A 27756-nucleotide genomic window follows, 5' to 3' on the forward strand; every position below is an offset into this window, starting at 1 on the left:
TACATTTTATTTATTTTAATTTTATTATTTTAATTATTTTAAATGGTTTACAGAAAGTACAACACGTTATCCACACTCCAGACCAGTAGGTGGCGGAAATGCACCACTTCGTTGTTTGCACACCGCCATAAAACCCTACAGAAGAAGAAGAATTACGGTAGTGACAGTGTGGTCACTGATGCTAAGACGACACACGGCCAGTGTGCTTACTACTACAAGTAAGGTCAAAAGGGGAGCTCTTCTGTCGATTTCAAAGGTAACTGTGAACATTTCATGTTTTTTGTTTTGCCAATGAACGTCTTTAAGAAATAGAAATAGTGTATTTCCTTATCAGTGCGAGAATTGTGTGTGAAGAGGCGGACGCCTGTTAGCACGTCTAACCCACCACACGGTATTAACAAAGAAAGCGACCTGCTCTTAGTTTAATTCTGCTTTTGATTTTATAATGTTGGGTTAAAAAAAAACAACAACAACCATAAAGTTACATAAACAGTATTTCTTCTTTCATTAATGTGTTTGAAAAACACGCCCTCCTGTGTATTGTTCGTCTCATGTTGTTAGTTCTTATTTAACAAAATGCTTGCTAACAGTGATCTACTGTATATTATCCCGAACTGATGTTTTTTTTTTTTTAACGAGGATTTTTTATTTATTTATTTTTTAATTTAATTAACCCTTAATAACAGAGTCTAACAGTGCTTTGATTGTTGTTATTTCCAAAGTAAATGTGTTAGTTGAGGTCACTAGCTGCAGTCAGGAAATACATTCATTCCCTGAATAATGTGTTTTTTATCAACAGCTCAATTATATTTTAAGTCTGTTGGTTTTTTATGGGTGATCCTAAAATCTGGAAACAAATGGAAACCAGTTCTATTTTTTTTTTTATTATTTATACATTTTTATATTATTATTATTGTTATTGTTATTATTATTGTTGTTTAAAAGGTTACCAAATTCAGATGTAGCCTACGTATATGTTCATAACAGGAACTATGCAAAAGAATAAAATATGTATAAACTTGTAAATATGCAGTAGAAACTACTCGCCTGTAAATAAAGCACAATAAAAGTCTGGAAAACAATAACCAAGAATGAATATTTGCTCCCTGGTAAAGATACTATCTCTAAAAACCGGTACAATGATTAACTTGGTGATATCACAGCCTGTGCATGCAGTACGGGGTAGAATTTACTCCATCTCTGGTAGTCTATGGCTCCAAAATGTTTTTGTGTTTTCTGTATCTCCTGCTTTTTATCTAACTAATCCATGATTCTTCTAATAATAAGCTTGTTTTGTGAGCTTCTGTGCTCTATTGATGCATTAAATAAACAGAATCAGTGCAGGATCTCTCATCATGCTGTTATGTTTAATTCAACGTATGGATTATCTAAATCACTGAGCATGGGGTTCTGATTGTGCACATGAAGTCACTTTTGATTTGTTTTCAGAGAAATATCACAGATCACCTTTAGGCATTTCCTGCTATCACTACTGTCTTCTCCAAACTAGCTTAACAACTAATAGACCAGGTAGCACCGGTTTTTCTGCATGGATGCGTTTCAAAATGGGACAAGATTTTCTCTCCTCACTCACTGTTCCATGCCAAGCTGTGCAACCATGGCGGTCGTCATCTTAGGTCAAAGCTCCACTTTGAACATATTCAGACTTTTCCGATGCCTGCAGTACACCAGTAACAACAGTACAACCTTTCTCACCTGAACTGGGCTTGTGATGCTCCTTCACACAGTTGCTTAGAGATGATTCTCTCCATCTGTGCGACCATGAAGCCAGGGACCAACAAGCTGTGACCCAGCTTCCAGGGATGTCTGTGGGATTGCAGCTAAATGCTGAAAAGTGAATGCAATAAGTCACCAAGTTTCATCTTCCAGTTTCAAATTCAAAATCAGGAGATGAGAACTGAATGCTAGTCTCTTGAAACTTCTACAACCCATCATCTCTCCTACGGCCTGGCACCAGTGCGCAGTTCAGCGGCTCGGGACTCCTTTATTTATCACCTTAAAAAGGATCGACTATTCACCGGCAATGGACGCGCTACAAAGAATCAGACACCAGAGTTCACTTATTTATTAATGACTTATTAGTTAATGTTCAGTCTGTTTTGTATCTAACTGCCCAGCCTAGTATGCATACATATGGTGACTGCTGCCAGTGAAGAATGTACAACATTATAGTGCTGCTTATTTCAATATTTGACTATGTAGCTTGAATTATTTTGTTTATTCCACTAGTTTTAACCTCAAGGTTAGTTAGCTACCTTGTGTATTTTTTTCTACACAGTTAATAGATGATTATTGTCTATATAATCAAAAGACAAACTCTGCTTTTCAATGATAAAATGCAGTAAGATCCATCATAGTTATCTCATGTGATCAGTTGGCAGCTACATTTTGTAAATGTTTCAAGAAGTTCATTAAGGCATAAATAAACCAAGCCAATTAGCATTGCTCAGGCTTTAAAATTATAACTCTTACCCTGGATTTCCACTGGATGCGCATCTACTCCGAAACTGCAGCCCATTCTACCAGTCCGGCAATCCCCACAGCCTCAGTCTGTGATGCGTATCTGTTGCAGCAAGGACTCAGGAGATCCCGCTAATTCACATGTAACCGCGTGAGTCGTAGTGAACACAATAGAACCACTAAGTCAAACAAACTGTTTATTGTGTCCTTCAAGTGGAGCAGACGGAAATCCATTTGGTCCTGGCCTGTAGATCTTCCGCTTTTGTGGAGATTCTTGTGATTCAACCAGTTCAACCATGGATAAGTGCAATATTTATGTGAAATACGATCCACTGCCGCCCTGTCCAGGGTGTAGCCCTGCCCAGCACCTGAAGAATGCTGGATAAAGGCACCAGCAGACCCCCGGGGCCGCCACCCTGAGAATAAGCAAGCAGATCTGTAAATGGATGGAATTACGATTCACCTTGAACACGGAGTATTTTATTTTGAAAATAAACCAGATATTTTGTTATGTCTGAGCACTACTTCCTGTCCCGCAGTGGACGTACAAACACTCTGACTTCTTTTAAATTACGTATCAAGTCATCCTTTAAATGGGAACACACTTTTACTTAAAAATCATTCGGTTGTATTTATTTGGTCTAGTTAAAATAAGATGCTTCATTAGTCTAAGAATGGGAACATTTCTCCCCATTTTATATTTGAGTTAAATCACATATATTTTGGACGTATTACTTACCTTCAGGTCACACATATTGACTTTGACTTTAACATACATGAACTTGTTTGCCTAAGGTTACATGCCACTGTTTTGTTGGATATTTATAATTTTTTATTTTCAAATCAGTCTATGGTCCCTCTCTCCTGTGGGGATTTATGTATGATACTTGGCAATGGCCGTCATCTACAAAGTAGTATAAATGCCTTGTAGATGAATGCCCAAGGTTGGATGTTTGTTCCTAATTAAAATTCAAATTGGTGTTAGACAATATACATTTTGTGAAATCTTATGTTTGACATTCACTGTGTTTCTAAGTTTTCAAGCTTGGATCCAAATTCCCGTTCTCTTACCTCTAACTTTCCACCATCACGGCAGTATCTCTTATAATCTAATTTATGGAGTTGGATGTGGATGGACTAAGTTGTGGATTGGAACTAGGGATGGGATAAAGACCAAAGCAAGTGATCCTAAAGTCTGCAGGTGCCCCCATTCTGTGTCAGCAGTGCCACCCGATCAACCACCATGTCTGATGGCCGGATCTATGTGGGGAATCTTCCCATGGATATCCAGGAAAGAGACATTGAGGATCTCTTCTACAAATATGGAAAAATCCGAGATATAGAATTGAAGAACAATAGGGGGACTATCCCTTTTGCCTTCGTCCGATTTGAAGACCCACGGTGAGTTTTTTTTGGAAGTTTTTTGGGCAAGTCGACTCATATTCCTCTAGTTGGACGCACCGTTTTGTAGTATCATAATCCTCAGTCACAGCCAGCAAGGAAAAGAATGGAGACGCCTTATAGAACGCTAGACGTTCTTGGGTAAGGAGTTCTTTGCTCTTATCTCTTAGGGATGCAGATGATGCCGTCTATGGAAGGAATGGATATGGATATGGAGACTCCAAGCTGCGTGTGGAGTATCCTCGCTCCACTGGTGCTAAATCTGGTCCAATGGGAGGTGGTGGCGGAGGAGGAGGAGGACAAAGAGGACGGTTTGGACCCCCCACTCGAAGGTCTGAGTTTCGGGTGATAGTCTCTGGTAGGTGGAAGCCAAGCAACGTAGCTGGTTGCTTATCAATCTCTTTTGGAGGAATGAAAGGGAGCGGTTAGGCTGCTGGACATGGGATTCATAGGCAGGTATTTGTCTCTCCTAATGGCGGACTGGAATACAAGGAAACTTGATAAATCTTAGCCATATAAGCTCTCGCATGGCGGACTTCAGGACAAGAAAAGGAATAGATGGACAATTTAGATCATAACCAAATCTTTCTCTCCCTCACTTGGCGGACTTCAGGACAAAGTGACTAGTAGATCAACTTGATGAGTTGTAGTTGCCTAAAATTTCCCCACTCTTGGAGTATTGGAGGACAAAGGGACTAGTAGATCATCTCAATGATCGGTTGACAGATGTTTCTCTCTTCTTCATGGCGGACTAAAGGACAAAAGAGCTAGGGGATGGAAGTTTTGATCTATTGGTAGAAAACGCTTTGTCATGGTGAACTGGAAGTCCAAGTTACTAAATGTTTTGAGGTCAAATTGACTTCTACAGACATGATAGAAAACCCACAGACTGCAACCGACTATGTTGGCAGTAATTTTCCATACATCAGTATAGAGATGGCCAGATGTCCTTTAATTTAGAATGTTTTTGTAGTAGTTAATTCCTTTAACTTCCCTTTCTACCTAGACTGAAACATTTTAGGACAAAGCTTTCAACTACTTTGGAAAAACAACATTGCCTAAAAAGTGTTCCGTCCTTGTTTTAAAGAATGAAGAAAGTAGGTGGATTTTTGTTTTTCTTCGTCTCTATTGTGTTTTTTTTTTCTAGGGTTGCCCTCATCTGGTAGCTGGCAGGATCTGAAGGATCATATGCGCGAAGCCGGAGATGTTTGCTTTGCAGACGTCCAACGAGATGGAGAAGGAATAGTTGAGTTTCTTCGTCGAGAAGACATGGAATACGCTTTGCGCAGGCTGGACCGAACAGAGTTTCGTTCCCATCAAGTAAGTTCCAGCTATGGCGAGATCGATTCCTCCTTCAGGTGAACAAAGTAAATCCAACTTCTTTTTTTTTGTAGGGAGAAACATCTTTCATCCGAGTCTTTGAGGAGAGAGGAACTCCAAATTGGGGGCGATCACGTTCCCGCTCACGTTCCAGGGGGCGCTATTCTCCACCCTACAGAGGGTCTTCCCCTCCTTATCAGTCCCCACCCCGCCATTCCATGCAACGGCATAGTCCTCCTCCAAGGAGACAGCTTTCATCGCACCGCAGCCCTCCTCCTCGCCATTATCGGTAAAAGCCTTCCTGTTAAACGCTGAACCGGGGGAAACGTTTTGTGATCCCAACAATAATTGGATTTTGTTTTTAAGTCTTTTCCTTCTCGCTAGTATTAGCACCTTTTTGTTTTTATACATGCATTCCAAGATCAATACCCTCCTAAAAAAAATCTGCTTTACTTTACAGCCTCGGTCATTAAACATCCTTGAGGTTTGTTGAAAATTAAATGCCTTTTTTACCATTTTTGATTACATCATGATATTCAAATATAAAGAAAATTCTGATTTTTATTTTAAATGAATTAATCGAAACATACGAGTTCAGGAATTTCCCTGTGTCTTATTCTGTAGCTTGCTCTATGAAGATCTGCCTGTGTTTTTGTTTATGAGCCTGTGAAGCTTAACCGTAATCTCCACCCGTTTGTTTGAGATTTTCTTTTAAAGTGCGATCTGCTGACTACGGTGGCCTATAGGTAGATTACCATCACCATCTAATTTTGTTTTTTTCTTTTGCTTTATCAATAAAAGTTTTTACCTTAAGGAATTTGTTTCTTTTCTGATTGAGTGTAAACAAATAACCTGAAACTTCACTGGTTTAGTGAACATATAATACTGATTATTTCATTTTTTCACCACCATTGAAGGTCATATCAATTAAAAGTGAATGAAGTGCTTATATCTCCATAACCACATAAATCATTAATTAAACTGTACCTGTGCGCATGTCATTTGAAAGTGGTTTTCATCCAAACTCTGATATTTCTGGGGTTTTCACAGATTGAGAATTTGTTGACAAAACAATTGTGGATGTCTACATTGTGGCAACTACAGAAACGCCAGATAATGGCCGAAATCGGAGTAAACGCGACAAACAAAGCAGAACAAAAATGATAGTAAGCCAATCACTGTCTTCCTTGTCTTACAGGAAAAAAACTCAAGGAATTAGGAATGACGTAAAAACACTTGTTAAAAAACTTTTCTGCTTCAGCACCATCTTTGCATCCTTTTACGGGACTTCAAATCCTGCAATGCGTGAAACTTTTCTTGTGGGCAAGTCACGTGAACATTTGACAAAAACAATTGTTATTGGTGGAGACAGTAACCTTTTTACCATAAATATTTGTGAGTAAATCCCTTTCTGAGGATTTCTGATGGCATACAACACGTGTTAAACTTATGGCCCAGGGGTGAACCCCGGCCCTTTGGAGCATTCAATTTGTCCTGCAGAAGAAAGTAAAAATGACAGAGAATGAAACTCAACAATATTTGCAGGGGCTCACAGTTTTCCCAGTGCTTTTTATCTCCTGATTGCAGTAAATTTTAAAGTTAAACAGTTGAAAAAAAAAACTAAATTCTTACATTTTTTTTTAATTTTCCTCAAATTGTTACACAAGATTTCCCTTAATTAAACAAAATTGGTCACAAAATCTAGGAAATTAAGTGAAGATCCTCAGTTGGGACTGATATGTCACTCGGATACAGTCGGGTTTCTTACATATTTTTTATTTTATGTATACATAGAAATGAAACTAGAGGCACAATAATGTTGAAATTACTTGTTTTCCTGAATAAAATCTGTGGCTCACTTTGTATTTGGCCCTTAACACCCCTGGCATACAGGTACAGTTTTGAAAATGTTAGTTATGTGGTTAATAAGCAGCTTTAATGATGGAATGACATACCTAGTGAAAGGCACACTATATTTCTGCATCCTATATCAACTAGAACTGATTAAGACTTTGATTCAGAAACTTGCTTTGATTTTTACAGTTGATACCTTCCCTTGAAGTGCAGCTGCTTTCGTTGAGAAAATAAACCGAAAAATTTAATTTGTTCTCAATTAAAAACTCTAAAAAATATTTTGAAAATAGAATACAAACCTGTGTGTTTTAGGAATTTAATTGAATATATTTCTATCTAAACAACACAGACGAGGCACATGCTCCAAAATATAACATTTTATTACACAATTAATTGATTATACTCCATGAACATTTGTGAAGAGACACAAAAATAATTACAAATCATAGATTCCGAATGATATACCTTTTAACTTTCTGTCCATCATGAACGGACACATCACTTATACTGTACAGACATGTTGCATTTAATAAATAGGTACTATCTTATTTTATTTTTTTGTACAATAGTTAGGTTTCTTTTTTTTTTTTTTAAACACGCTTTTATACTTAAAATTTTCAGACACCAAACAACGATGCACAATTAGCAATACTCAGCCCTGCTTTAGGGCAACACATCAAGCTGTGAAATCGACACGTTGGATTTTAAGCTACGGAGTGTCATTGGGTGTCATTTCTCTGCTGTAATTGGCAACAGTTAAACATGGCGTTTGACCCACATGTGGAATTTATTTCATAAATTTTTTCAAAGTAAAAAAAAAAAACAGTAAACAATCTAGGGGTTACACAATGCAGTGACGGCAGTATGGTGTAAAGAAGTATAGCAACAAAAAAGAAGTTTGACATGAGCTAGTTGTAGTCCAGTAAACCCTTGCTTCAAATGAAAGATCAAAGCCACACAATAGATACATTAAGCTGACTTTCTTTAGATATGGACACAGATTTTGAGGTAATAAGAGAGGAAAAAATCAGGACTTATCAATAAAAGCCTTGCTACCACTCACTTTGGCATTTAGAGCGACGATTCTCAACTGGTGGGTCACGGACAGAGGATCAAAAACAAATACTTAATGTCTCTCATGTTGGACTTGTCTTTTATTTTGAAAGAAACTTTCCTTTTGACAGGCATGCTGTGAAATGCATGTTTCACATGGAAAATATATAGATTTATGTTTTAAAAAATATATATGTGTGTTTTCAACATCTATTTTTGAAAAACTAAATTTGGTTGGTTGAATTAAAAAAATAAAAATAAATAGTGGGTCAAGATTTAATGACCATGGCAAAATGTGGGTCCCAGGGTGAGACCAGTTGAGATATGCAGACAGGAAGTAAGCGCTTCCACCTCTACATTACCTTTGAATTTAGATGTATGTGAGAAAATAATGGTTTAGTGAAGGTCTGCATTATTAAAAAAAAAACATTTCTTAAAAAATAACTGCATGGAAATAAATAAAAAAAAAAAAAATGGTATAAAAATGGGCAATGAATAATACGTTACGGTTTCATTTATTCAGACAACCTTTTTCAAGAAATTTACTTTGAACTCCTGACGCATTTCACCTGCCAACTGTCAGTCTCCCTCAGAGGTATCTGCTGATCGCTTTGATGAGTCCTTATAAGTTCTTTTTGGGCTCATAAGGACACATTAAAGCAATCGGCAGACACCTCGGAAGAAGACTGACCATTGGGAGTCGAAAAATGTCAGGAGTTCAAAGTACATTTCCAGAAAAAAGTCTGAATAAATGAAATGTTAACTTAATTTAAAAAAAAAAAAACAAAAAAAAGAAGCCAAAATGAACTTGCTGGAATTATACAGATGAAACAAAGCAGGTCAAAATCAAATGTGGCACACAGGAGACCAACATGATGCCAAAAAAAACTCAACTATGAGCTAAAAGATGGGTTTTGTTTGTGTGTCCGAGAGAAAATAGTCACTAATATATTTTACATTAGGACAAGCCCTGGACCTACACATGGCTACTATAGTATAACGTGTGACACTTTTTAACACAATTGCCTGCATTATTAGCTTTACACAACAAAATCCTCAACAACCTAAACTCCAATATATTCAAGTGCGTCACAAAAGAGTTGACCCCTAGCAGCTACAATTCCAGCAATACCTACAGTGATAGGATCGTAACGTGTGACGTAACAAAGTCAAAAGTCAATGGTGAAGATTTTGGTTGCATTTTCCCTGAAATTATAGCAAACTTTAAGGCGAAAGAAAACAACCACCTGAAGCAGTTCCAACAAAGGTACATTCACAAGGAGAAGAAAAACACTTCAAAAATAAACGTATCAGCAACAATCACATGTCCTGACTACATATATATATATATAGAGAGAGAGAGAGGCAGCAAAGAGGAACGAGGAGCTTCAATAACCATTACTGTATATTCAGCACTTTCCATTTCCTGCACATCATCCACTTGGTTCCCTTTTCTTTAGTGAAAGTTTTGACAATTAAGGTGTCTATGAAACAGTTCAGCACAATGACGTGACGCAGTCTGCATCACTTGTTTTCTATGAGAGTCTGCACTTTGTGGACCAAGTCTCGAGCCATCATCAGGACCTGTGAGACGTTATGACGCTCCGCCATTTCTGCAAGGACAAAAGGACTTTTCAATTAATCAGAAAAAGATTTATACATACAGTATATATATATATACACATATTCGGACTTTCATATACAGTATATATATTAAAACTTTTGTTATATATGTAGTCAAACCTTTCTTACATATATTGAGACTTTTCATTAATTCCATCCAGAGTTAATAAATATATATTTAATTTCCTAAATGGCTATATATATATATATATACATTATTCATTTACTGCTCTTTTATCAAATTCTTTTTTTTTTTTAAAAGAGCACGTTTCATTTTAAAAGTTTATTGTTATTTACATGGAATTGTTATAATAATTTTCAACCAGTGTGTTTTTCTTAACAAAATGAGTTAGAACTAGAAATGGGCAATATTAACGACCAGTATTGGGCATAAAATGTAATATCGGTCGACATCGGTATTGGCGTGCTGTTTTTTGAGACAACACATTAAAAACAAATATGGCCCCTTTTTCCTCATTTCAAGTATTCTTATTTTTCACAGATGATATTTATTCGTGGGGCATCATATTAAATGTCGCTTAATCTGTTATTTCCATGGAGATTTATATCATTCGACTAAAAAGTAGGTTAGGGATCTGTGTATATCAGTATCCGTTAATATCGGAAACTGGATATTTAATGTTGGGCAACATCGGATACCGGCAAAAATCTAATATCGATACCAATAAAAGATGACTTTGCACAGGTAAATGTTTTTTTTTTTACCATTGAAGAACTTGATGATGTCTGTGAAGTCCATGTTATTCTCCAGGATGATATCTCTGTACATCTCCACAAGGGCCAGAGCAATAAAAAGCACAAAGTGCTCTGAGGAGGTGTGCTTGGCTGCCCAAATGGTTTCCCACACAGAGAACACATCGTCGTACACCATTTCTGTTCACCATGTAATGGAAAGCAGTCAGTACATAACAACGGCAGTTAAACCTCTAAAAAAAAAAAAATGCTGCATTCTTGATTACCTCTTTTGAAGTCTAGAAGAAACCAGCGATAGCAGAAGTAGAAATGGGTGTAGTCACCATTCTGCTGCATCAGTTCAAACAGCTCAGAGTCCAGGATCTAAACATATCGACCAAGGTTTGACATATGTATTTTAGTAGAAGCCAGGTATGAAAACCAGAGAAAACACAAGCATGTTTAAATCAATCACTTTTACTTGAAGAATACTGTTTTACACATCAGAAAATATTTGGTGAGATGGGAAACAACCAGAAAAAAACCTACAACTGAACAAATTATTATTATTTTTTTTTAATCTACAATCAGGGGCAAATTCACTAAGAAATAAAGGGTGGTAATTCAGTTGCTTCCCTCACTCCTTTAGTGACACAGTTTCCTCACGCACGGCGCGAAATTCACTAAGATTGCAGCAATGATTAATGCACTTTCAGAACTGGTGCAGACCGCCCTTATTTAAATTAGTGTTTTATACGTGTTGTGTTGAACATGGAGGGTGAACGAGTGCACGGAAGAGAAAATACAATTTTGAAGTAGCAGAATTGGAGGTGTTAGTAGAGGAAACAAATAAAAAAAAAATGGATGAATTACAGCAGATAGATAGATATTCTTTAGTCATCCCGCAGTGGAGAAATGTGACCGCGACTGACGGATGGGTGCATGCGCGCGGCTGATCGCGTGACTTGCGGAGGAGAGATGGACGTACGTTCAGCTTTTTTTCTCCCTCACACCCACACACACACACGCAAACACATACACACACACACACAACTGGAGCCTTTTTTTCATCTCCGCAGTGTTTTCCGTCCACATTTACTGCAGCGATGATCTCTGTGTGTGTGTTTGCACCTGCTTTTCAGTTGTACCATTTTCTGGTACTAAAACTATCACCTCAAATAGTTCCAGATTTTAAGAATCGCATTGCTCCTCTCGCATAAATTTATATGCATTTCCTCCTCCCATATTTTTGCTCCCCCTGGGAGATCCGCCTACTTTGCATATTCATTAGGGGGAAACGCGCTAAATGGATTGAGGGTGCATTCGACGGCACACTCCTGATTCCCTTGGCTTTGTACTCCTTATTAGTGTGTGGAGTGAGGTTTGCACACATTTTAATAGCACTAAACTTTTAGTGAATCCGCCCCTCGACGTCGTCCCTGCAATTACCACTTTGTGTAAAACCATGCAGTGGGCTGGATTGGATGTGTTGCTACATCCAAGGTTGACATGTTTGTTAGTTGGTAGATGAAATGTCACAATTAGACAAAAAGCAAGTCTGTGTCTGTGCAAATCTTAAAACTTAAAACAAATAAAACTATGGCCATTAATATATTATGGAAAATAATGCTTATGTTTTTCAATAAAACATTCTGGCAAGATAATGTCAGACATTGTAGGGGGGATGTCGGAAACATTTATCAATTAATTTCTAAATAATAGGAAAATAGTCTTTGTTCTTTTTTTAGGCTACTTTTTGGATACATTTAATTACTATTGCTCAATAAAATGCAGTACTTTCTTGTGATTTATTAACACTGGATTAATTTATGCTGTAGAGGACATTTAATCACACTTCTGACATATAGGAGGCAATAATTAGTGATGACTATATTTTACAATGGAGACAGCATTGAAGTAATCACATGAAAGTTGCATTAACTGTTTATTGTTTTTGTTAAATACACTTGTTATTTTGAAGTTTGTGGATTAAGCCTTAAAGGGAACCAATGGTCCAGATACAGAAAAGATTTTAGGAGAGCTCACGGACAAACAACTGATACCGTTTATGGAGTGGGGACTTGTGATATAAAGATGGGGTACACATGATTTGACAAAAATGCAAAGGGGGTGCACATGAGAAAAAGGTTGGAAACCACTGGCCTATTGGGTAACCTGAAATAAAAGGGAATTACATGTTTTTGATCATTATTACGTAACCTGGAGTGGAATTTGTGCATCAGTGAAATTAATCAACTTTCGCATTCAAATTAAGTTATAAAGGCATAGCAAGAAAAATGTATTAAGATAATGTGATAATAAAATGTCAGAAGATGAATCGTCGAGACTACGAGGGGTATTGCAAGTTTGTTTTTATTTGGCATGGTTATTTTTTTTTTACTTTTTTCCTTCCCCAAGAATAATATTGTATTGTTGTTCATAGGGTTAAACATGGCAAGATGACACTAAAGATTCTAATCTAATCGAGCTGGAGTCATAAATTCTTCATTGCTTCAGATTTTTACCCATTTTTCAATAAATGAAACCTGTGCTTGTCTCTCACACGTACCTGAATCAGAGAACGCATGTTTGCAAAGTGTGAGTCCATGGCGCCCCCATGAGGAAAGTTCTGATTCATCCTCTTCATCAGTTCAGTGAAACAACTGAACGCCATCACCTCTGTAAACCCACATACACACTTGTTTAGCCGCTCATATACATTCAAAACAAATGCAGTAAGTTCGAACACTTTCACAAACTGACCATCGTCCAGAATAACCAGCAGAGGAGCCAGGAGATCACACATGCCTTGGACGTATCCCGTGTCCAGATGTTGCCACACGTAGCTGCAGAAAGAAACGAAGGGCTTCTGTTTCAGCGGCTGCTTTGAAAAACATCTAAAACTGGGATGTCAAACTCATTTTACTTCAGGGGCCAAATACAAAGTAGTTTGATCTTAAAGAAGATATCCAGAGTTTCTGAGAAATCTATGTTTATGTATGATTCTTTTGAAATGCGAAAAAATACCGACCTAGTCTCTTACTATGGTCTACTGGTGGTCATATATAAGTCCCTCCTCCGTCCTATAGACCCCTATACAAATGGAAATGATCGCAGAGTGTGCCCAGCAAACAGGCTTCAACTTCCTGTTTTTGAGACTGTCAATCAAAGTGAATGCGGAACTATGCACGGAAACAAGGCTACGCGTCACAACAGCAAACCTATATCAATGCGACTCGATGCAACTTTGTTGTGTTCCGCGATACGCGTGCAGAAAAGTAGAGGCGTGGCTTCTGGTAGATTGTAGAGGCAGAGGGAGGAAGTGAGGCTGTTGAGGGGGGACATCGAGACTTCTCTCAGAAACTCTGGATATCAGCTTTAAGTGGGCCGCAGATTTTAAGTGGGAAAATGAGCAATTTCAACATTAATGTCTCAAGGTTTACACTTTACAAGACGTATAAATGATACATAAATTACATAAGACCCTAGGCAATAAGTGACAGATATAAGTCCCTGCTGGATTTTTTTCTTTTAAATTTCATTGATTTTGTGACCAATTGTTATTTAATTTGGGGAACTTATGTGAAATAATTTTGGGAAAATTGAGTTCTTTGACTACAGTCTTGTGATAAAACCATGGGAAAAACCGGATCCTCCAAATAGCTGAGATATCTACAAATGAATTATTTGGTAATTTGGACAATCATTTTTGTTTTTTCAGTCTTTTCAACCTTCTCCAGCAGGCCGAATTGAATTTAACTGGGCTTTAAGCCTTTATTCGTCATGTATATATGTTGTTCCACATATATATTGAAATTTGTCCTCTGCAATTTAACCCATCCCTAGGGAGCAGTCTAAATAGTTGGATTTTGCCCCCGGGCCTTGAGTTGGACACGTGATCTAAAACTAACTGGCAGGGTGATGATTTACCTGCACATGATGTTACGCAGCTTTTCCAGGTTCTCCTGAGTGAAGTAGCAATACGTTCTGTCACACCGTCGAACATCTTTGTCAATGCGGTGTAAGTTGATCATGTACATGTCCAGCGTTTCTTGCTGTGGAAATGAATACATGTAATTAGTGTCCATTTTCTAATTTGAAATGAACTTTTAAGTGAGACTCCAAGCTTACAGAATAGGTTTGCTCCTCTGAGGATTCATCACATTTGGACTGTTCTCTGACTTCCACACTCTCTGGCTCAGTGAGAATATTCTCCATTTCTGGTTCGTCCTCAGAAAGACCCAGGTCTGTTCCTTCAGGACTGGTGTTACAAGCCGTGTCCAGATGGTGCTCCACCACTTGGTCTTCGGATGCCATTTTCTGTCTTTGTGCCAGGGAGACTGGCGGTGCGGCGAGGCCCATCAAAGGCCTGGCTTTAAAGTCCTCTGAGGTCACACAGGTTATCCCAGTAGGAATGTCCTCCATTTCTAAGGCAGAGGGCGAGTCATCAGACTCTGCCGAGTCTGGAGACTGTCGGGATTGTGAGGACAGAGACTGTAGAGCGTTCAGCACTTGTCTGACTGGAGAGTTTGAATCAGGTTTCTCAAGAGGCAACTCTGAAACTTTCTTGGTTTCGGTATAAAATTCTGTGTCACCATCCTTTTTGTCCCACTCAGAAAAATAGATCTTGGTTATTTGTGGTTGGACGTTTTCTGACGTTACGTCAGATTTCTTCAAATTCTCCGGGTTTCTGTTGCTTGGTGACGTTGCATCCTTCTCCTGTCCAGCTGTACTCAGACAAGGGGGCTCTTCCTCCAGATCTTTGCTTTTTTGTGCTTGAATGATTAAAGTTTGTCCAAGAGGAGGGGCTTGGAAATATTCATTGTGAATCTCTCTTTCTAACTTGAGAACATTTGTGGTCTCTGGAGCTGATCTCACATTCATATTGGTGTCCATAGCTTTGCAATCTCCAAGAACTTCATCGGTGAAAGCGTCTTTTTCCTTTCCTTCTGCTTCAGATGTTTTCTCCAACTCACTGCCTTCACTTTTTTCAGCCACCCCACGTTCCGGCACAGATTCCATCAACTGATCCGTGATAACTGAATCCTTTATATTCTCTTGTCTTGGTTCACATGTTGTGGGCTGATGCTCTATTGGCTGTGATCCAGCTACACATTCTTCATTGAAGACACTTGAGGTTTCTGCTGTCTGCTGAGAGGTTGTAGATTCAGCGGTCGCCTCGGTTACATTAATGGTGTTTCCTGAGTCGACTGGATCAGGCTTTGATGGACCTGAGGAGGGTGTGGTGCATGATGGAGCTGGGGACCTGTGAAACTTGTTTAGAATGGTCTTAATGGGACTGCTGGGTTGAGCTTCTGCTTCCTCAGGCTTGTACTCAGTGTCACCTTGGTCCATCACCTCAACTGACTCAAAAACCTAGGATTTTTTTTTAAAAGACAAAAAAAAGAGTTGACATGAGGCAAAACCAATTTGACTGAAAGAAAACTGTCCTCCTGTGAAGCTATGTATTTTAAAATTCAAGATCAAAGGTCGAGGGTGTTGGTTATGTCCTTTTACACAGTGCGTATATGAGGATGACTTGATTAGAAAATGTATTTTAGTCTCTTTCAGTTGAAGCATACATTGAAATGGTAAAGTCAATTATAGCCAATCGTCAGGAGCAGGCAAATTTTGGTAAAACAAGACAGCAGCTGTTAGCGTATAAAGGCAGATTTCAAATGGCTGTCAAAAATTCAGTTGTTAAAAAAAAATCTGAAAAAAAGCTTTGGTAATTTGTGTTTAACAACGTTTCGATGGCTCAATAAGTGAAACACTGATGTTTAAAAATGACTGTTTTGCATCGACTCCGATTGTTCACATGAGAGCGAAAATTCAAACTGTTTCCCCAAACTTCATCTATAATGATTTCAAAGTTTAGTATTTTTTTAATGAACATAAAAAATTATTTGGAAGTTTTGCAGTTTTGTCTCAAATTGGACTCCGTTGGGGGGGAGGGGCTTGCCACTTAGTGACCCTTAAATGCACCTTGCATAAGAGTAAGAAGCCAACTCCAACAATAACCACACGAGACTTTTGGTGTAAAAACATGAACATTTCAATTAGTTTCTTTTCAATTTCCGCAGGGACCCATAGGGATCTTATCATGGGACATGTGTCTAACATCTTAGTGTTGGGCCATGGCATGACTATGACGATCAGGTACTACCTGTGCACAGCTGCTGGAATCACTTTGTGAAGCGGAATTCTGTGGATCCGAGCTGATGCTTAGAGATGACTAGAGTGAGACAGAAAACATAAATGTAATTTCCAAAGGCAGCTCTTTCTTAAAAGTTGAATCCGCGTTGATGTGTTGCATAATGGGCCAGGTTTTCATGGACTAAAGTCAAACTTACATCTGTACTTATAGTGGAATCCCGCTGCACGGGGCCTCTTTCCACGCTGACCCCAGAGGAACATCTGGCCAGGGCTTCGGCGTGTTTCTCCCTCTCCCTCTGGCGGACGATGGCCTCACAGCCCTGCCACTCTTTCATGGTCTGCTCGTACATGGTCTGCATCTGCTCATCAAGCTGAAACAAACAAAGGCATGAGTAAAGTAATCAAGTTTGACTCTCTATACCTTTACATTGTATAACAGAGTACCTGTTGTCGGCACTTTTCACTCATTGTGAACTGATAATGACCCAGCAGGAAGGGCCAGACTTCTTTGCGCAGTGAAGGGGCCACACCACCGAAATACACAAGCCTGTGGATTTCCTCTTCTTCATAAGCCTGAGAAAGAAAAACACTTTTTCGCTCCACCTTATTCTAGGGACTGCTGATCAATGAACACTATTTTTACTTCCTCTATCTCAGGGGTTCTTGGGGTCAGGACCCCATTTGACGTCGCCAGATCCATTCAAGGAACGAAGAATAATTTTCGAACAATTTGAGCCCATTTTCGCAACTACACGTTCCATATTTGTACCTATTTTCATCACTTTTGCTACATTACTCCCATTTCTGCCACTTCTCCATTGCCTCCATTTCATTGCCTTTTCTGCACATATTTTCTACTTTCCACCACATTTTTCACCTAATGTCACATTTGTTGAGCCATTATTGTCACTTTTAACCTCTTATCACCATATGTCATGTTTATTTTTGCCAATTTAAACACATTCACGATTTGTCATTGTGAGGGAGCTGTAGTGACCTCAATGTACAGGTTTATGCACTCCACCTCATATAAATACTGTATATATATAAACCACAGAAATTGGTAAAAAAAAATAAATATATATATATATATATATATATATATATATATATATATATATAAATATATATATATATATATATATATAAATATGAGGGATAATTGGCTTGTGGCGGCCAAGCATTCATAGCGACATCGCTTTTTGATCCTTAAATTTTTCACCCACTAATAGGGAATGTGAGCTGGGTTATATATATATATATATATATATATATATATATATATATATATATATATATACATATATATATAATTTGGACATCTCTGTCTTTGAGGCCATTGGCAGGTGCAAACACTCTGCCCAATCAGACAACCTAACGTAAAAGTGTACAGTATCAATAATACATATTTGGAACAACTAATGATAAATAAACAAAGATCTTTTTTTGTTAAATGTTTTTTGTTGAATTTGTAAATATTTATTGTGGGTGTTGAAATGGGCTAAATGTGGAACTCATCCACTCATGGACTAGTGGATTAGTTCATTATTTATTTAGGGGCTGTAATTGTAAGTTTGGGTGGGTTTTGCATGTTGCTTGTGAAGGGGACACATAGTTTAGCCTGTCTGGTGTGAAAAATTAATATTTCGAGCTATGACATCAGCTGGCTTCATCAGTTTTCTTTATTTTTCACTTGTGCACCACGGCTACTCCCTGTAAGAGAACCATCTAAATTTTACAGCCATGCTCATTATTTGCCAGTTTAAACTAATTATTCCAACTTTTTAAATGACAATACCCCCACCCCTATCATTTCTGCCTCTTTTCCACCATTTTTGGTCACTTTTAACCCATTTTATTTCTGAATAAAATAATGATTTACATCTTTAAGATGACTATAAACTATGGCCCAAGTAATAATAAACTTCCTAGATAACAGTGGATATTATTCAGAGAAATACATAAATGTGTTTATCACGGATTCCTAGAACAGTGGACCATCATTTTGCTGACTTTATGGTTGAGCCCCAAAAATTTCTCCCCTTCATTCCTCCTTATAGATGGCCCTGTCTCCACGTGACTGTTCTTCAACGTTCATGTCTGTTCAACCACCTTCAGGTACAGTGGGGGTCCTCAATCTCTGGCACCTTTATTTCATTATCATATATACAGTAGCAACTCTAGAAATTAGGTGAATAAACTCACAAGTGCTAACGTAACTTACAGAGCTGTCCTTTAGGAAACGGCTCCAGGTTTCCACCGAGAGGCCTCCTCGAGCATCACAGGGTACATCAGGGTACACAATAGTAGTGTTGATCAGCGCTGACAGGTGGGTACGCACTGTTGACAGGTGACGGCAGTAGGCTAGCCCTATTAAAGATAGATACAGTAAGGCTTATCGTATTAGCATTTCTCTAATGGTAAACAACCAGTATGAACCCCAATCAATGATCAAACAAGTTTGTTTTTTATACTCACAGCCATAGAACGCCCGTGAGATGATTTGATACTTCATAGTGTCACATAACAGCTTTAATGGAGCCCTGGTTACATTGGGAAAACGGCAGATTTACCTGTTTTAAATCATATAAACGTGTAAAAGTGTGAATCCGTCCCATTGTAACACTTGCCTCTCCAGATTACATCCATTGGGCAGAGAACTATCAGAAGAGCCGTTCTGTGAGCAGGAGGAGCAGGATGACTTTCTGGGTGTCGGCTGCCACATGGTAACCCCCTGATCCATCAGCTCTAAAGCCACTGCATCAAGAATCATTAATATGCTGCCAGTCAGCATGATTACCCAGTAAAACCAGATAAAACTCCAACAAAACGCCGAAAAATGGATGAGCAAAACAAACCGAATGAGCAGATGGAGATGGAGTGATGACGGGGAATGATTAATTCAAAGCAAATGCTTCATTTCGCTGAGCTATAATGAGAAAAGGACACCAAACTAGCAGGAAAATGATTACACAAGCAAATCACAAAATCAAAGCAATGGCTACAGAATGTCTTGTTAATAATGCAAATAAGTTATGAAGATGAAAGGAAAAGAATGGATTAACTGCAATTTACTTATGAAAGAGGGAAGAAAGGAGTAAATAAAGACACTTACTGAGCTCCACCTGATTGCCAGGAAAGAGAATCCGAAACACATAATCAGTGGCTTCGTCATCCTCCTTATCCGATACAGAGTCACATGACCCATGTGGACTTCTTCTCCGCAGCTTAGGGAAAACCTTTCCCTGTAAAATACAAAGACCACTTTATTGTTTATGAAGTCCTGATAAGAGATAAATAATAGTGGTGCAAAAGTGCATAAAACCAAATCCTTCTACTGTGCTGACCTTTCCTCTCTGGTTCCACAGAGGAGGATCCAGTTGCCCGTGAGGCAGAAGGCCAGTTTCCAGGCAGGTGAGGAACTGAAGCAGATGTCCCCCTTTGGGAAAATGCAGGGGAGGCCTCTGGATCCCATCCTGGCTCACTAACACCACAGTCCCACCACTGTTCACTGAATAATCCAACACATCATTGTCAACTGAAGCAAGCTTCTACTTTAGGAACTCACGTTTTCATTACTGTACCTTGCTGATGGCAGTGGAGATACACAATTTCCTCCAAACGAATTGTCATTGCGTAATCCCAATAAACACTTAAAGAGAGAGAAGAGTACATGAACCACTGCATCAGATCTAAGTATCGATCGATTATTTTTATAAACAGTATCACTCATCCAACCTTTTTTCAGAATCAAGCTCGCCAACATTGCCATTCATCAGCTGGTTGGGTGTCCATTTTAGTGTCATAACATCTGCAGTTTGATGAAGGGACAGGTAGCCTGGAATGGCCTCCATATCATCTCTCTGCAGAAAGAAAGCAAAAAAAAAACAAACAAATTGTGTTATTGTAGAACTTTCTGTTAGGACTTTAAAGTTCTGCTGCTGGTGTATAAATCTGTGAATGGGTTTGCTCCAGAATACATCAGTGAGATGTTAGTCAGGTATGAACCCAGCAGGTCTCTCAGATCTATGGACACAGGTCAGATAGTGGAGCCCAGAGTTCACAGCAAAGATGGTGACACTGCTTTTAGTTGTTGTGCTGCAAAGCTGGACGACAGCGTCCAATGTGAACATTTTCAAATGGAAGTTTAAAGGCACTCCTTTTCTCTACTGTGTATGACTGAGAGGGAGATGTTCAATTATAGTATTGTTGATTTAATGTTTTCACTGCTGATTTGACTGTTCTTATTGATTTTTAAACTGTTAAATGTTTTCTGTTGCACTTTTTAATCATGTAAAGCACATACAAATATGCTATACAAATAAATTAGCCTTGGCTTGCCTTAGCAGGATTACATCAAAAGTACTTAATGTATTTTGACTAAATTTAAACCAAAGCTAGACCTTACCGCTTGAAAGATTCCCTTAAATTTTAGAGGGAATCCGTATCAAAATACTGATTGTGGATCAGTTTGAAAAATCCCTATCTCTCATCATTGAATAAAAGTTCCTAAATGTATATTTCTGTTCATAATTGACCAATCTTCATGAAATTTGACTCAGTTGTCAAGTTAGTTCATAGAGTTTCATCTAGGTCAGATCTGGGTTTGGCAATTATCAAGATTTTTCAAAAACATGGGGTGTCCACATTATTGAACCTGCTGTATGGTTATTAAAGGTGCAGTCCGTAACTCTTATAACAGTGACTTTTTGCTAAAGCTGTCACTATGTAAGGACAGCCTTACATGGAACTAGTAGTTTGTGTGAAAAAAACAGGCTCATTGAGTCCTCCCTGCTGCTTGTGCAACCTTTGGCTGATTGCCATAATGCAACGCGACCGAGCAAAAAGAACCATTCAGAGCCAGGATTGTGTTTGATGTACTGTCTGACAGCTGTTGCTCACAGCCACTGCCCCTTTCCGCCGTGGCCAAAACACAGCAATGCTCATAGCAAGGTAGTGCCTGGAGCGCCGTATTTTTTTACAGTCTATGGTCTGAAGGAGTAGAAGATGTAATTGGCGACTTTTCTGCTTGAAAGGTAAATACTGCTGCTTGATTTACATTATGTTTGATTTGTAATTGTTACACTAGAACTCTGTAGTGCATGTGTTTGTTCGTGTACGCGATGCTCTCACTGCAGCCTCCGTGCAGGCTGCTGTGAGTGACACTGTGTTGTTGTTGCTGCTGCTGCTGCTACTAGATTGGTGTGTGCACATTAAGAGTGAGAAGTTTTATAGTAATATGCTTTTAACAGTGCATGTTATATTACTGTGATGTTGCTGTCGGGCTGAAGCGCCTCTGAGGGAGGGACTTTGGAGGCAGGGCAAAAGAGCAGCGGGGAGGGAGGGGGAAGGAGGAATCTGAAAGTTACGGACTGCACATTTAATGGAGATAGGGATATCTTACAAGCCTTTAAAGGTCACTGATCCAGACAACTGTAAATATCTGGCAAAAAGGATATTTGGCGTTGCGTTCTCAGAATGCTTTTGTTTTGTTATCAGTTGAACCAAAAACACATACTGGCTGCACCAAAACGTTATTCTTTCCAAACAGAAGTGTGGCTCTGGAGTTCTGGTGAAGCGATTCAACGTATTCCCTCGCCCACATGAGAGGACGATCATCCATACTCCCACTAGACTGTCTCTTCTGAATCTAACGTCGGACAAAACCACATAAGAAATGATCAGAATATGATGAGGCTAAAAGCTGGATGTCCCTCAAGTATTGATCCATTATCTCACCAGAGCAGGCCTTCGAGAGGGAGAATCTTGCCGACAGTGGCCACTGTGGATGCGATGCCGCTGTACGAGCTCATCAGCAGATGGATCGGTCCAAAAATGATCTGCAGTCTTAACTTTCGTGTACTCCAAAGCGCAAGGACCCACTGTATAAAACGAATGTACGGTCAGGTAAATGCATGATTGAAAACATTAACAATATATTCGAAGAAGTGCAAGTACCTAACAGAGAGGCAAGGATGGGTCCATCCACTGGATCAAGCATCATGGCTTCTTTTTCATAGAAAACACTGAAGTAAACACGATACACACAAAGAAGGGGAAATAAAGTTGGAATTGACATATTGTATAAGAATAAATGTAACCTTTAAATACAAACCACTAAAGATAAGGGTTTAGAAAAAGAAGTTTAAATCAATCTCAGATGCTAGGGCAGATGATACATGATTTATGTGGTCGGTAAAACCCTTTACCCTTAACTGCTTTATCCATCAACACATCAAATGTGACACTAACATATTTAGATGATTTCACCAAGGATATTTAGATATATTAAATCCAATGACTGAACTTGACTTGTCTTTTCATACAAGGGGAAACAAAGATTATTGTGCAATGACGATAAAGCTTCTATATCTACAGCTAGTGCGGACTTCTTTTTTTACCCATTCGTAGCTTTGGTACATATTGTTTGTGAATAGTGTTAAACTCCAAAATGACAAAAGTTACAATATTACTTAATATGAAGGAGTTTTTTTGATTTAGTGCTACTTAGCTTTCGTACAACGCAAAGTTATAGTTGTTATAAGTTCATAACAAAGTTCCTAAATTTCCCACCGTGTGACGAATGAAGGTTTATCACTTCTTATATTTAATCTATGTAGTCAAAATGTCAATGATTTAAAACATGCTGGGAAATTATATTAAAGTTGACTTTTGAATAGAATGGAATAGATTGATTTTATTGTCATTATAAACATACAATGTACAAAGAAATTAAAATGACAACTCTCGAGGTGCGAGATGTAAATACGACAATAGATTTTTTTTTTTTTTTAAAGTGCATGTATATAAACTACAAATGGCAAATATAAATATATTGCACTTGACTGAACAACTATTATATGTTGAGTAACTCTATTGCATTTGGGTAAAACATGTAGGTGAACCTGGTGGATTGCCAAACAATTGCAGAGTTGACGGAATTTTACTTTGGAAACAGTTTTTTTTTTTTGTAATCTAATTGTGCATCTTTCAAAGAAACATGTAAAGGTCACTACCAGCGAGGGGGAGTTTCAGAGGAGAGATGTGGTGGAATACATTACCAAAATGACTTGGTCCTGATTGGTTTGCCAAAAAAACATTGTATTCATAATGAGATATTTCAATACCTGCTGTTTTCTACCAAGTACAGGACAATCTTGTCGAGGAGCTTTTCCATCAAAGCAGTTCGGATCCAAAGGTGCTTCAGTGCTTGAGGTGGGAGGTTAGTCAACTTAGATTGTCGACTACGGTCGTTACTCTGCAAGGAATTGTTCTGCTTGCTAAAAAAACAAAAACAAAAACAAGTAAAAAGCAGCAGAGCACACTAATGGCGACAACTCAACAAAGAAAAACAAGAGTAACAAATGGCAGAAAGTATTTCTATTTCCATGGTGTCAAATTGGTAGAGATGATGGTTTTGACCTGTATTCGATGAGTTGCTCCAGCTCCTGGACTTTGTGACAGAGTTGCTCTGCAGGAGGAAAGCTTTTTGCCACCTTCATGATGAGTGCAGCCACCTTATTACTGCACAGCAGGCCCGCAATACGTCGTTTGAGACCATGAAGCACACACGCCTCCACCACAGCTACACACGCAACAAACACAATCCAATTCAGTTATTTCATTGCTTTGAATTTTATATGCATTCATTATTATTATCATTATTATTTCATTGTTACATTTAATTATTTCATCTTTTAAGAACTCAAACTCATTTGTTACCATTTAACCTGTGTCTATTCATCAAGTGTTTTATTGTATGTTCATGGCTCAGTGAAAACCAAAGCTTACAGGTGGTGCAGACAGCATCACTGTCTTCTGTTGCTAAGATATGAAGCATGTGAATCATGACTGGTTCAATGCTAGGATCAACACCTTAAAAGGTCAAATTAAAGCCATACCATTCCTTCTATTCCACTCATCCAACACTGTCCAAATAAATGCATGTGACTATTCTAACTGAAATTTAAACCAAAGAGCAAACATGATACAGCGTGACACTATGACAATCATCTGTTCTCCCCATCTTGTTTTGTCTTATAATAATCTTCAGGTTATTCAGGTAACAGAACAGGTTACATTAATGGCACCAATATTTAAAAACACTTAATAATTCAGAGGAAATATGCAAACAAATAAGTAGAGAAACAGAAGAAAAACATTTACCGCAGAAGGATATAATGTGGCTGCTGTCTGCGTGAACAAACTTCCTGGTCACTGCCTCTTCCATGATTTGTTTAACCTAAAAAATGTAAAGAAAATAAAATAAGAAATGAGTTTGACAAGTGTTAAGCAGCGTAATAAGGCATGATGATCAAAACAGCCACAACCTAGAGTGAGCATAATTCCAGCAAGTTCTTTTTGAAATAATCAGAATCAGATATCAGAAATACTTTATTATCCCAGAGAGAAATTGCTTATAATATGCTATGGTTTCATTGATTCAGACAAGTTTTTTCAGAAAATTGACTTTGACATCATTATTATTATACATCAATTTTATATAGCGCTTTTCTGGGTACTCAAAGTCGCTTTACAATGAAGAGAGCAGTGTATGGGGTCGGTGACTTGCTCATGGGCACCTCGGCAGTGCTTGAGAAGTGCCCTGGCACCTCTCCAGCTACCAGAACAACTTCTGTTCTTTTGGACGGGACTGGGACTTGAACCGGCGACCCTCCGGTCCCCAACCCATGTCCCTACGGACTAAGCCACGTCAGGGGGATCAAAGTAAATTTCCTGAAAAAAGTAGTCAATAAAAGAAACCTTAACATATTATTTCACATACAGTATTATTTCATGAGTGAAACAGACATTTGACTACAATTTTCACAACCAAAATTGTACTTTCCCCACTCCTTCCATTGTCCTACCCTAACTCCCTATCCCCTGTTCCTTTCCCCCTTACCAAGGTGTAACACTGCCTTCTTTTTTTATACATTCTACCTTTAATAAAGTGTTTCTTACCCTTCTTTAGGGTGGGCTGGTGATGGTCACAATTATGCAACATGCACAGCTGTTGTAAAAAGATTGCACTACGTGTAGTTGACCTTCCACCGCATGTGCAGACAAGGTTAAAAAAAATAAATGTAAAAAATAATAATTCAATTTTCACAACAGAGTTTAACATAATTGTTAAAACGATGAAAAACACTGTTGTACATTAAGCCTTGCTACTTTGACAAATGCTCAGACTTTCCTTTTTGGCTCCTGAACCCTGTAAAGAAAGTGCCTTCCCCAGCATTTGGGTGAATATTAACCATTGGCTAAGTAAATCTCAAATTTTTGAAGAGTGAAAAGCCCCCATTTCTTTCCTTAACCCCCATGCCCCCCAGCCAGACAAAATTTCAAGAAAATGGTTAAAAAAAAATGCAATCTTTATTGAAAAACTTCAAACTTGTGATTATTCGTCAATATTGAAAATGCATAAGAAACATAAGATGTGCAATCAGTTGTATTAGAACAGCAATGATAAAGTAATAACTGTCTCCTGGTCAGTTCTGGTCAGACTGCCCTAAGCAGGCCAGACACCATCGTACAGAGTGATAGCACACGCCAAGGCCTCGGCCTGAGGATGCTCCGCTATGTTTTGACTAGCACTATCAGCAACATGCATAACACTGAGTGCACTGAACAGCAGCAGATTCACTCTGAATCCCAGACCGGTCTGTTCCACAAAACCCTTTGACGAAATAAACCCTGTGTCCGGACCTGACCAGCAACCCTATAAACCTTGTCAATGCATGACCTATCACGTGACCTAAACTGGCCAATGAGGGGCTCTGCGTACGGACAGAATGTCGGTATATTGATACGACAACCGTACGGATAGCCACTGCCGACTTATATTTACTGACAGCTATGTTCACGAAGCGGCGAGGAGGGAGGGAGGTCATGTGTGCGATGAGACATGAAGGCATCTGATTGGTTCTTTCCAATCGGACCGAATCGAATTGGTCAGAGTTTGTTTTTGTTTTTACAGTTTTCCAGCTGCTACAGAAGACTCTTTTCATGTTGTCTTGTTCTGAGTGCATAATGTCTTGACTACCCTCAGGACGGAAGGACCATTTCACCCAGTGGAACAAAAAGTCTCTCCAAACAGGATTACAGATGATACAGTACACCTTTAAATGGCTCAAAATGTGGTCTTTCCCAAACATCCACAATATCTCTCACATACATGTTTTCAAGCTCCTCCTTGTGGGCTCTGGTGGCAGAACCATGGATTTCTGAGAGCAATGAGTCACAGGTGAGGAGGTGCGTGGACCAGCACATAGGGAGAGATACACACATGCTTCACTGTTGGATGACATACAGAGCTGGATTTCATCTTTCTTTTTGTATGTGCTTGAGATTCATCTGCTCATTGAAAAAGATAGGAGGGTATAAACACTTAAAGTTTATCAGAGGAATGATTTGTGGATGATTTGTTCCTTTATCAGTCCATATAATGAAAACTGTGAGTCTATTTGCATATAGAAGGCTGACTAATTAGGCAGAGCCTTATACAATCTATACAGTTTCCCCTATAAAATCGTCATCATAGTGTTATCGTCATCAACAACGTAGTCATCGTGATTTTACGCCAATAACCAATAACCCAGCTGTGAGAAAGCGTTCACTTTCACTGTCAGCCCATATTTCCACTCCAATTATACACGAATAACGATCAGCAGCATCTTAATAAACAGGCCTGTGGCGTAGTCACATCCGATGAGCGATGACCACACATGCACGCACATGCACAACCGCGCACAGACAGCACCGGTGCCCATGAATGAGGGAGAACAAACGGGAATAAACCATTGCAAACCTCCTTCTTCACATTGCGCAGCAGCTTCTGGCGCGTCTCGGCCTCTGTCGGAGGGGAAAACATGGTGAATGTGATGATCACACGCTGTCCCACAATTTTAGAGACGCTCACGACCGGGAAATAAAGCCGCTGCGACGGTACCTCCCATCGCTGCCGTTGGATGGATGTCGTGGCTGACGCGCAACGGCACCTCTAGTCTTTAAAAGCAATGCAGAGGATGGTCCAAAGGTGCACGATGTGTTACTGAAAGATGAAATCTAATGACATAGATGCTACATCGCTTTGAATCTTCTGGAACCTCCACCCCTTTTTAAAAGTCCCAGCAGCCTGTGCGTTAAGGTGGCGCACAAACACCCACACACGCA

General features: G+C 38.8%; 2 protein-coding genes across 6 annotated transcripts; one reads left to right on the plus strand and one right to left on the minus strand.

Annotated features, from left to right (window-relative positions):
• The first annotated feature begins 140 nt into the window (after positions 1 to 140).
• Positions 141 to 6019, plus strand: srsf9 (serine and arginine rich splicing factor 9). Of its 3 annotated transcripts, none has more exons than XM_028462142.1 (5): positions 141 to 256; positions 3703 to 3882; positions 4053 to 4240; positions 5030 to 5202; positions 5277 to 6019. In XM_028462142.1, exons 2-5 carry the CDS (start codon positions 3725 to 3727, stop codon positions 5493 to 5495), a joined length of 738 nt encoding a protein of 245 aa, XP_028317943.1. In that variant the 5' UTR covers positions 141 to 256; positions 3703 to 3724; the 3' UTR covers positions 5496 to 6019. The 3 variants fall into 3 exon arrangements, with proteins under 3 accessions (XP_028317943.1, XP_028317942.1, XP_028317941.1); XM_028462141.1 differs by having other exon boundaries at positions 145 to 256; positions 3706 to 3882; XM_028462140.1 differs by having other exon boundaries at positions 146 to 256; positions 3683 to 3882.
• Positions 6020 to 8328: 2309 nt separating this feature from the next.
• Positions 8329 to 27738, minus strand: sgsm1b (small G protein signaling modulator 1b). 3 transcript variants are annotated; one of them, XM_028462123.1, is made up of 25 exons: positions 27533 to 27738; positions 27392 to 27435; positions 24748 to 24823; positions 24004 to 24166; positions 23709 to 23861; positions 22540 to 22607; positions 22321 to 22463; positions 22100 to 22231; positions 20320 to 20444; positions 20166 to 20233; positions 19929 to 20092; positions 19697 to 19826; positions 19212 to 19338; positions 19060 to 19124; positions 18806 to 18951; positions 17026 to 17154; positions 16779 to 16952; positions 16592 to 16660; positions 14557 to 15801; positions 14356 to 14480; positions 13189 to 13271; positions 12995 to 13104; positions 10713 to 10809; positions 10459 to 10626; positions 8329 to 9722 (listed from the first exon to the last, which is right to left on the minus strand). In XM_028462123.1, the coding sequence occupies exons 1-25, from the start codon at positions 27537 to 27539 to the stop codon at positions 9634 to 9636; spliced, it is 3900 nt and encodes a 1299-aa protein (XP_028317924.1). In that variant the 5' UTR covers positions 27540 to 27738; the 3' UTR covers positions 8329 to 9633. The 3 variants fall into 3 exon arrangements, with proteins under 3 accessions (XP_028317924.1, XP_028317923.1, XP_028317925.1); XM_028462122.1 differs by having other exon boundaries at positions 27392 to 27738; XM_028462124.1 differs by lacking the exons at positions 10459 to 10626; positions 10713 to 10809 and having other exon boundaries at positions 27392 to 27738.
• Between the last annotated feature and the right edge of the window lie 18 nt (positions 27739 to 27756).

The sequence above is a fragment of the Gouania willdenowi genome, chromosome 12, assembly GCF_900634775.1.
Source record: "Gouania willdenowi chromosome 12, fGouWil2.1, whole genome shotgun sequence".
In the NCBI taxonomy this organism is placed as follows: Eukaryota; Metazoa; Chordata; class Actinopteri; order Blenniiformes; family Gobiesocidae; genus Gouania; species Gouania willdenowi.

Coding starts and splice junctions, on each gene's coding strand:
- srsf9 (XM_028462140.1), top strand. CDS start 179: ATGCTAAGACGACACACGGCCAGTGTGCTTACTACTACAAGTAAGGTC. Junction 257..3,682: donor CTCTTCTGTCGATTTCAAAG/GTAACTGTGAAC, acceptor TAAAGTCTGCAG/GTGCCCCCATTCTGTGTCAG. Junction 5,203..5,276: donor CAGAGTTTCGTTCCCATCAA/GTAAGTTCCAGC, acceptor TTTTTTTTGTAG/GGAGAAACATCTTTCATCCG.
- sgsm1b (XM_028462122.1), bottom strand. CDS start 27,454: ATGTTTTCCCCTCCGACAGAGGCCGAGACGCGCCAGAAGCTGCTGCGC. Junction 13,272..14,355: donor CTGCGTAACATCATGTGCAG/GTAAATCATCAC, acceptor TTCTTTCTGCAG/CTACGTGTGGCAACATCTGG. Junction 10,810..12,994: donor ACATGCGTTCTCTGATTCAG/GTACGTGTGAGA, acceptor CGATATGTTTAG/ATCCTGGACTCTGAGCTGTT.